Source organism: Quercus lobata, chromosome 3 (genome assembly GCF_001633185.2).
Source record: "Quercus lobata isolate SW786 chromosome 3, ValleyOak3.0 Primary Assembly, whole genome shotgun sequence".
NCBI classification, from domain to species: Eukaryota; Viridiplantae; Streptophyta; class Magnoliopsida; order Fagales; family Fagaceae; genus Quercus; species Quercus lobata.
In genome coordinates this window covers 41,766,491-41,777,548 of record NC_044906.1, presented here as the reverse complement: position 1 = coordinate 41,777,548, position 11,058 = coordinate 41,766,491, and the positions used below count along the sequence as shown (strand labels likewise).

The 11,058-nt window shown below is 35.2% G+C and overlaps 1 protein-coding gene across 1 annotated transcript in view; it reads right to left on the bottom strand.

The window, feature by feature from the left end:
- Positions 1–562: 562 nt before the first annotated feature.
- Positions 563–11,058, bottom strand: part of LOC115981767 — a 70,163-nt gene continuing 59,667 nt past the window's right edge. The window contains exons 12-14 of the mRNA XM_031104113.1: positions 1,541–4,884; positions 1,202–1,350; positions 563–992 (exon numbers count right to left, since the gene is read on the bottom strand). Coding sequence (XP_030959973.1) covers positions 653–992; positions 1,202–1,350; positions 1,541–4,884 — 3,833 coding nt within the window. The 3' untranslated portion in view covers positions 563–652. The remainder of the gene's footprint in view (positions 993–1,201; positions 1,351–1,540; positions 4,885–11,058) is intronic.

Genomic DNA, 11,058 nt, shown 5'->3' with positions numbered 1-11,058 from the left:
GTTTTTTCCTATAACCCCACACTGCTCAAAAAGATGGGACAACTTCCTTTGATAATCACATTGCCCTTGAATTGCAACTTCTATAGCACTGCGTTATACAACAATAAGTGCTAAATATTGAGATCCAAAGATCTTTTCTGAAAAGCTAGATTGTTCATCTCTTTCAAGTGCATAGAGAAGACAATTTTTGAAATGTACAATACAAAATAACTTTCAACTCATGTACATCTATTTATCTCTTACTGCCTCCTTTTTTACCCCTCTTATTTTTCCTGGACTTGTTACCCTTCACCTTATTCCCACCAATGTGATCTCCATTACTGATGGACAAATCTGTTTGGAAACAGAACTCTTTTATCGCGGAATTAGACCTGCTATTAATGTCAGCTTACCTGTCAGTCGCGTTGGGTCTGCCGCTCAGTTGAAAGCTATGAAACAAGTCTCTAGTATTTCAAAACTGGAATTGGCACAATATCAAGAAGTCGCCGCCTTTGCTCAATTTGGGTCAGACCTTGATGCTGCGACTCAGGCATTACTCAATAGAGGTGCAAGGCTTACAGAAGTACTGAAACAACCACAATATGCACCACTTCCAATTGAAAAACAAATTCTAGTCATTTATGCAGCTGTCAAGATTGAGTGGAATCTGTGACTATTTTCTTCTTCCTCGCAACCATTTTCTTGCTCCCCCTACGATTACAATGGTGGAGACAAACAAACCCAATAAAGGACCTGTTTTGCTGAAAGCGCAGGAGTTTTTACTGTTAGAGACCGATGCAACATCAGCACTGCTATTTTCCTTAGCTTTGCTATCACTATCCTTTACATCACACTGCTGCTCATTTGATATACTGCCAGAAGTCTCAACCACAAGGTTTGTGCCCAGTTGCAAGAATTGCTTACTTAAGATAGGTTCAAGATTTGGCCTTCTTGACAAGAATCTCTTGCAAAGTTCTTGAATTGTTGACATATTGTTTCCAAGTTCCGGTTCACTGAGAACATGATGCAAAAGAGAGAGGGAAGAAAAAGTCAGTAAAAAAAGGGAAGGTTTTGATATTCCATCGCTACCACGTACACGAGTTATAAAACAAAGTAAAAATTGGTCCATATAATCCATCAATAATGTGTAAGTTTGAGCAAGGACCCCTTTTGGACAAAGCAAAAGAAGGCTAGGCATATCATAGTCAATGTACATACTGACCTCACATCCAGTGCAGCAGAAAGTTGCTTCAGTTCATCAACCATGCTGTCTACTTCCTCCAATAGGTTTTCATCAACATTGTTGATAGCATTCTGAAGGCATTCGTGCATAACAGTACTAACATGGTGAATACTTTTCTCCACATTCACCTGCTATGTACATAGGAACAGAATAAAAATTTATTATGATGCTCATTTGTGTATGCTTTTCGTTGAAGTCAAATATTATATGAAAATTTGGCATTAGCTTACATAGAGAAAGATATAAAACATACAGTATGATGCTCATTTGCGAATGCTTTTGGCTGAAGTCAAATATTTTATGAAAATTTTGCATTACCTTCATCATTTGGACATTTAACAAAAAGCTCCTTGGATCTTTACCATGCTCCAACGACTTCAAAGCTTCAAATATTTCCCAAAAGTAATTCACTTGCAGCCTGCTTCCATTTTTGTTGTTCAAGTCCCCCTGCTCTGCCACCAAAGCAAAGTTTGAAGGTGCAGACTTACAATTATGACTGTCCTGATCATAAGTGCCTGAAGAAAGCACTTCATTGCCAGAGTTAGTTGCTTCCACTTCAAATGTCTCAGTTTGACCTTGCGATGGTTTCACTGTCTCTGGAAACGAGACTTTTAACATGTCCTCCCTGCACTGTTTCTTAACATTGCTTCCATTTATGTTGTTCAAGTCCCCCTGCTCTGCCACCAAAGCAAAGTTTGAAGGTGCAGACTTACAATTACGACTGTCCTGATCATAAGTGCCTGAAGAAAGCACTTCATTGCCAGAGTTAGTTGCTTCCACTTCAAATGTCTCAGTTTGACCTTGCGATGGTTTCACTGTCTCTGGAAACGAGACTTTTAACATGTCCTCTCTGCACTGTTTCTTAAGCTGGCTTCCATTTATGTTGTTCAAGTCCCCCTGCTCTGCCACCAAAGCAAAGTTTGAAGGTGCAGACTTACAATTACGACTGTCTTGATCATAAGTGCCTGAAGAAAGCACTTCATTGCCAGAGTTAGTTGCTTCCACTTCAAATGTCTCAGTTTTACCTTGCGATGGTTTCACTGTCTCTGGAAACGAGACTTTTAACATGTCCTCCCTGCACTGTTTCTTAAGCTCGCTTCCATTTATGTTGTTCAAGTCCCCCTGATCTGTCACCAAAGCAAAGTTTGAAGGTGCAGACTTACAATTACAACTGTCTTGATCATAAGTGCCTGAAGAAAGTACTTCATTGCCAGAGTTAGTTGCTCCCACTTCAAATGTCTCTGTTGGACCTTGTGATGGTTTCACTGTCTCTAGAAACAAGACTTTTAACATGTCCTCCCTGCACTGTTTTACCGTCATGTCCACAAAAATGGCATCTGGACATAGAAACCTTGAACAATTACCTCCCAAACTCACAATTACAAGAGGATTGTGAATCTTTTTAAATGCTTCAGCTAGCACATTCACATTTATATGTTTCTCTCTTCTCTGAAGGACATCATAAAATTCCCTTGGAAGTTGCTCAGTAATATAGCTCCTACCAAGCAATGCAAAAATAAATTCCAAAAATTCCCCAGAATTCAGATGAACTAAACATATTATAGAAACCAATCTCAATACCAGCAGTGGATAGTAGTCCTTCACATTTATATCAGACCTTCTAATCCAATCCATTGTATCATTCTTATCATTAAGAAGCCGCTGAACAACTTTGACAATAAACTCAAAGATAACATGGGATGGTCTCATTTGGGCCACTAAAGTGGAATTTAGGTTGGTATCTGCAGCTTGATAGATAAACCATTCAGCAAAAGAAGACTTTGAAGTGATAAAGTATCCCTTGAAGTAAGATGCCAAGATTAGGAGGCGCTCCATAAGATACAAGAAACAACCAGGTGAAATATAGTCGACTTCTCTCCAATTTGCATTGTAAGTATCCATCAAAGCATTTTGTAGCTTCAGCAGAACACACAATTCTCTTGGAGATTCACGGTTATTGTTAGTTAAAGTACCTTGAGGAAATTCTGGTCCCATATTCCCCCGGAGAACCTGAATGAATGTCTTCCATGGTGGATTTCCATAAGTCCCATCAAACCTTTTCAAAATCTCCTTATATAAATCATTGTTTATCTTACCCAATCCAAGAGTTATCACTACAACTCTTCCAATTTGCCCGTATGTCAACTTACCCTTCAAGCTGATGTTTTCAATTATGATCTGTTCTAGTAAATTTCTTGAAAACTCTGATTCTCTTAGAGAAAACATGTTCTCTGCCAATGATTTCCGCCAATCTAGGGGAAATATATAGCCAAGAAAAGACTTGGTAGAAAGTTCAACAAATCTCTGCAATGTCCTATTGTTGCAGTAACTATGGTTTCGATATTCAGATTTCGAAAGAAACTTTGCAACCTCATAGATATACGTAAGAGATCTGCTTTGGCAGAACAGGGAGAGGGAATTCTTCAATGAGAAATTGTAAAGGGCTTCAAGATTGTCCAAAACCTTCATACCAACACAAAGTAATTCTGAACACCAGTAACTTTGAGCAGTTGCAATAAAATGTCTCACATCAATATAAACCAAATTTCCATTTCGATGAATGAATCTACTGTCCTCTTTGACCCAATCCGCATCAGAGTTGAGCAATACATAGATTGCATTACAATTATGAAACTGCCTCCGCACCCCCAAGTAATTCAAACAGAAATCTCCATAACTTCTATATTCATTAACATCTTGAGTGTCAACACATCTGAGATACTTGAAAATGTTCAGAATTTTGTCTTTCCAAAAATTCCAAAAGTAAAACAGTGTTTCTACAGAAATCTGATTTCTAGAGATCACCTGTTCCGAATACTTTGTCAGATCAAAAACAAAATAATCCTGCCACACATACTTTGCGGAGTTTGACTGAAGATGAGCATCTAGAATTTTTCGAGCAGAAATTATTTCACCTCCAACACTATTATGTCTCTGAGAAGCATTCAAATACTTTTTTGTTATGGACAAGTTACTCTGCTCATTTGATAAAATGTCAACCTCTGTACAAACAAAAGAATAAAAGTTTGAGTCATTCTTAGCAAATGACTTGGCTTTTGCCAAAAGCTCCTGCTTCTGTGTAAACTGCTTTAGTGGCCAGCCCTTGCTTCCAGGTGTCCAAAATGAATTGCACAGCACATAGAAGAGCAATAGCTTGGACGCTTCTTTGACATTCCCTGCCTTCCCTAGAAGATCAGCTTCATGTAGAATCTCCCCTCTCAGCTTTGCAATGTTGGCAGCCTCTAAGAAGTTTCCTGATTCTTCTTCCAACAATAGAAGCTCACCAAGGCAATCCAAAGATATCAAAAATCTGCGCATCAAATCCATGGATTGAAAAGCTTTGACAAACTGCATCATGGATCTGCTATCTTTAAGCTTATGATGATGACGAGCAGCACTCTCTAGAAACTTATGTGCAATCTTGTCTATTTCTTTTCCTCTTCTAGCCACACCAAAATCCTTAGTTGCATTATTTTTCCAATACTGAATGTACTTGAAACCCATTTTGAATAATTTTCCCTTGGTGCAAACTTTCAAACATTCTGAGAAAAAGTTTCCTTTAGCATACACATCAGCTGCCAGTTCATAGCATCCTGCTAGACAAAAGCATTCCCCTGCTCTTTGAAGTTCAGACTCCCCACATTTTTCTAAATAAAGCCTTCCTGCAATAATAAGAAGTTAAAATTAACGGTTAATATATGGGACATACTCTGTACCTAATAAATTTTCAGGGATGACATTGCAACTATTTACATTTGTGGTACAAAAATGAAATTTGGATCAAATTTTAAGAACAAACTAGTTGCTAACCCGTGTGACGCACCAAATAGTTAACGATTGTTAAATATCTTCACTATTCAATATTTATAATACTGAAACAAAGATATATATATATATATATATATATATGTTGAAAAAATAACCATATGGAGTCTTTTTTATAGGATAAAATAAAGACACTACTTATGTTTCTACCATATTTAAACTTTTATAAAACATGGAACAACAAATACAATAACTTGATGACAAAAGAAAATTTTCTAAGTTCTACAAACAAAGTTTCTCTCCAACAGTTGAAAATTTTGGGTGCGAATTTTGAAAATCTAATTGTTAAATTTTATATTATTTATTTTCTTAATACACATATCAAATTTCGTTCAAATTAGATATTATTTACTATTCGATCAATAAAGTTATTTTTTATACACAATTTTAGATTACAAAAACTTGAAATTTTAACATTTGTTTGATAACATAGCAATTGATCTTTGATCTTCTTGAAAATTTACAAGCATGAAAGATATAATAAGAACATTCAATCTAATTGTTAGATTTTCAAAATTTACACTCAATGTAAAGATATATGAGGAGTTTGAAGGTTTCTCTCCAAAGTCCAAACTAGTTTGGAGAGAAATTTTGTTCAAGTTCCACTAAGGCTCTTTTAGGGAGGAAAAAAAGCAAAGAGAGTGATATAAAAATAATATTCTATGGCACAAAGTATTCATCCAACAAAACTAAGATGTCAAACATGAGAATAAAAAAATCAAGATATTTTGGTGGCATCCATTACCTCTAGCTTTCTTTTAGCATTTACTCCATCTATAAAAACTCTAGAATCAAACGTGGTGTCTAGAAGTTTGGTTCTTAATAAAATATCACAAAAACACACGGGCAATAGAAATAAAAATATGAAAAAAGATACACAAATACGGAATATTAAACGATACCTTGAGGCTCGAGGACAAAGAGTTTGTAAAAACAAAAGAGCAGAAATGGCAAAGAGAGGGTAAATTGAATAGAGGGTTTTGGAGTGGTGCTGTATATATATAGTAATAGGTCAGTTTGGTTTAAATTTTTTCATGTTGCTAAGTAGTAGTTGGTTTAAAACTCTTCTTTTGACATAGTAAATAAATTAATAAAAAAAATGATGTGTTAAATTGTAGGACTACCAAAACTTATGTGCCAAAATGTTAGAAGGTCAACTAATAGTCAAACGTCTTTAGTTTGGTTTAAAAATCTCTATGTTGTTGAGTGGTAGTTGTTTTAAAACTCTTTAGTTTACTAAGCAGTAGTCGGTTTAAAACTCTCTGTTTGACATAATAACGGTTTGGTTTAAAACTCTTCATGTTTCTAAATAGCAGTTGATTTAAAACTCTTCAATTTGTTGAGTAGTAGTCGGTTTAAAACTCTCATTTTGACATAATAAATAAATTAATAAAAAATAGTGTAAAATTGTGGGACTATTAAAGCTTATGTGGCAAAATATTAAAAGGTTAACCAATAGTCAAACGTCTTTTGCTACTATATATTACTACTTAAAGATATTTTTAAAAAATAGTACTAATATTTTCCAAAGAAATTTTCCCCTCTATCTCTAACTTAGTAATGGTCGTATCCCTTAATGTTTAAATGTTATCAAATTTATAATTTTCTCCATTTTTTTATTTATCTTTGAAAATGTATATTAATACAAAAATATATTTCATAAAACATTTCATTGTAAAAAGACTAATATTCTAATGTTGCAATTTGGGTTGTTATGATGAAAGTTCTAATGTACTAAAAATACCAATTAATTATTGATGGTCTAGTATGCCTAAATGCGCATGGAACCCAAAAAAAAAAAAGAAAAAAAAAAGAAGAAGAAGAACATAACTAGTGGAAACTAAACAAGAGGCACAAACTATGAAGTTGACTTAAGCTAATGCATAAGTGAGACATTTTGTCAAATATATGGTGTACATCGCGAAAAGCCAATTTCATATTAGAGACCATTTTAGTTTAGCTAAGGGAACAATATATTTCGGTACTAATCAATAGCGATGTACCATTTCGGAATTACTACTATATATATATATATATATCTATACACAAAACTAATTGTTTTGTAAAATGCTAAAGATTCTACAAATATCATAATAAATAATATAAACAAATATCTTTTTTTTTTTTTTTTTTAATGACTGGTGACATTTAGGTGGTGAAATTTGTTGTATGTTTAGCATCATTTATATTTTTTAGCTATCTGAGGAATTTTTGTTGGAGCCCATTCATGCACAATCGGATGTATAAGAAATTCCTTAATCTCCATATCCCTCAAATTTCTGGGACTCTGTATTAGAATGTCTAATGTTGTAGAGCCAGTGCAACCAAAATTGAAAAAACAAAGAAATAGAGAGAAGTGGTCATAGAGAGAGAGAAACAAGTCAAAGCTAGAGAAGAAACGAAGAAATAAAAGACGGAGGAGCACACAAAGAAAACGAAGAAAAAGAAGCAATGCAAAGTAGAGAAAACACGAAGAATAAGAAGAGAAGATACTGAGATTGGAGAGACAGCCCATACTTCTTCCAATAGATCAGGTTTGAGAAAAAAAGGAGAGATTATATTAGAGAAGTTGGATAGAAAGTGACATACGAGGAGGGCTTTTGGCTTTGAACAAAGACAATGAGATTTGAGAGTCGAATAAGAGAGGAAGAAAAAGTATCGGCTGAAAATAAGAAATATTCAGTAAAAGGAAAAAAAAAAAAAAAAAGACAACAAGCAATTAAGCATTTAAAAAAAAGAAAAGAAAGTAGAAGAAGGGAATGGCTTGTGTTCAGTGGCAACTGGCTTGTGTCCAGTGGTAGTTGTCACTAGACATATTGGATTGCGGACACGTGTCCACTCTTGGACACTTGTCCGTATCTTGATGTGTCCATTGGCAGTTGTTTAGTGACAACTGCCATTGGACACAAGTTGCATCCAAAAAAATAACAAAAAGGCGTAAATGCACTTTTGGTCTATACATTTTGACCTTATTTTTATATTGATCTTTGCATTTTTATTTTACTGTTTTTAGTCCCTATTTTGAAAAACGCCATCTATTTCAGTCCCTACCGTCAGTTCCCTAATAGAAATATCCTATGTGACTAAGGGTGTGCACTGCTGGCACCATAAATGCTGACGTGGCCATTAAAATAATATTTAAAAAAACTGATTTAGCATTTAAAAATGCCTAGTTAGCAATTTAAATTAAAAAAAAAAGCCAAAAATAAAAAACTTATAATTTATTAATTTAAATTAAAATTGGAAAAATAACCAAACAAAACATTAAAACTCAATCTCATATTTCCAGTCAACAATGACATCAAAAAAAAAAAAAAAAGTTTCCAGTCAACAATCTATTTGAACCAACTCATTTTTTCCAAATTCTCTCTCTCCAAAAACCTCCAAGAACAATTGGAATCTCTTAACCTCTCTCTCTCTCTACGGGTTGACTAAAGGCAAGCTCTTTCTTTAAATCCATCGCCGAAACGATGAAGCCGATGGTGGTGAGGTTTGTGAAGTCGGGTGCGATGGGTTTGATCTGGGTTAGAGATAAGGAGAGGTTGAGATCGGCTTGATTGGGGTTAGAGAAAGATGCTGGGATTGATTGCTGGTGGTGGTATGGCTGGCTGCGGTGCAGCGCAAAACCAGCGACAGCGCCTCCATGGCCATCTCTCCTCCAACTCGAGCCTCCATGGCCAACCACAGTCATGCCTAGTTCTCTCTCCTTGATCTGAACATACTCAGAAGTCAGATCTATCCCCTTTCTCCATCTTTGATCTAGACGGTTAGATTGGGTTTTTGCTAGTTTTCATTTGGGTTTGCTTGGGTCTATAAATTTGGATGAAGGTGTGGAAGTACTTTGGGTTTGTTGAAGGTGTTTTGAATCTTTGAAGGTCTTTGTGTTTGTAATGAAATGTGAAAGAATCGACTGGGCAATTGTTGAATTTCTTTGTGTTTTGTAAATCTGTGGGTATGTCTTTATGTTTGTAAATCTAATTTGAGTGATTTTATGGGTTTCGTTGCTAAGGAAATACAAGAAAAGAGAAAAAAAAATTGATTTTTTTAATTTTCTAGGCAAGGTTTGCTGGGGAGAAAATGAAGAACAGAAGACATGTTCTGGGTTCTTCATGTTCTTCCAAAAAAAAATAATAATAATAATTTAATTATTTTCTTTTATTTTTTTTAATATAAGAAGGTTAGAAATTTTTTATGATTTTATCTGATGTGGCTTTTTTTTAATGTAAAATTACTGACATGGCATTTTTTAAATGCTAAATAAGTTTAAAAAAATATTATTTTAATAACCACGTCAGTATTTATTGTGCCAGCAATGCACACCGTTAGCCAAGTAGGATATTTCCGTTAGGAAACTGACGGTAGGAACTGAAATGGATGGTTTTTTTTTTAAATAGGGATTAAAAATGGTAAAATTAAAATGTAAGGACTAAAATAGAAATAAGTTTAAAATATAAGGACAAAAAGTGCATTTACGCCTAACAAAAATTAGATGGTATGTAAAATTGTGAGGCTTTCAAAGCTTAAGTGGCATAATATAAGAAGGTCAACAAAAAGTCAAATCTTTCGATCATATTGTATTTATTATAGATAAATATATATACATAGGACTTTTTAAGTTGACAATGTTTTAGAGACCAAACCATTGAGAGAACGAGAAAATTGGAATCAGGCCTGCACTTGAGGATTTGGACGAAGTGTTCCAATCCAATTTGCCTTAATTCTTAATAAAACTACGCTTAAATTTTTCTCAAAAAAAAAAAAAAAAAAAAAGAACGAGAAAATTGGAAAGACTTAGTACAAAAGGTCTGATCAGGAGGTCAAATGAGTTGGATAGTTACGTCTTTTTCTAGAAAAACTAAAAAGAACAAAGAAAGAAAACTTTCTAATAAACTTCTTGAAATTCGGCCAAATAGGTTGACAACACACATCACCCTTTGTGTTAAGTGGAAGTACCTGAGGTGATTGTCTAGTTTTAAATTAGTGTATTGAAGGAGAAAAAGGGAAACCCTAGGAAACCACACTAAGATTTCCTAAGCAATCACAACTTCGAAGGAACAGGCAATTACAACCAAATACTTTAACAAAGCTAGAAAGATTTAATTAAACCAAATGCCTATGTTAACTTTAACAAATTATGTAAAAGTATTTATATAGACTACTCCTAATCTTTTTCCAATAAAGATTAGGATTTGAATTTGATGCAGGATAGGAGTAGTGGTATATTGGCCTAAAGTAAAAACCATTGCAAGGGCTTAAACCTCCAACCCTAGTTGCAAAATAGATCCACTGTGTAGAATTGAAGTTTTTACAAATAGAATAACCCTAGTCTAGGAGTGTCCATGGATCGGTCTGGGTTGGGTTTGTGCCCAACCCACGACTAACCCGACCCAACCAAATCGGGTGGAGGAAGTTTAGACCCACCATTAATAGGCGAGGGAGTTAGATCGGAGCAGTCAGATTTGTGTCGGATAGCAGTCGGTTCGGTTGAAACTGTCAACTGTGGAGAAAGTAGGCCAAAATAGTGAAGTTCAGGTGAAATTTTGCCAGATTAGACGGAGATCTTGCCGGATCTAGTGAGATCTCGCTAGATCTAGTGAGATTACTACCAGATTTAGTTGAGATCTCCCCAAATTTGGCATAAAAATTGTAGGATCTAAAGTTTTGACCAAAAACTTGCCAAAAAAAGCTTGGATCGTCGGATTTTGATAAGTTTCATGGTCAGGTCGGTTGATGCGGGTTTTAGAGGAGAGAATTGTTGGAGTCAGTTTTTGGGGTTTGGAACTTGCTGCCGACCATCGGAGCTCTTGGGTCGATCGTAGGTGGGTCAGTTCTAGTCAGTTTCGGCGGATGGGTGGGGTCCAGCGGGTGGGTGGACACCCCTACCCCATTCCATGTTGCTATCTCCACTGTACCTACTAACATGACTATACACAGCTTCAAATCCATAGAATCTAATACAAGCGAACTCTATAAAATGTGAACACCCGCTCACAACTTCAAGTGCCCATTTG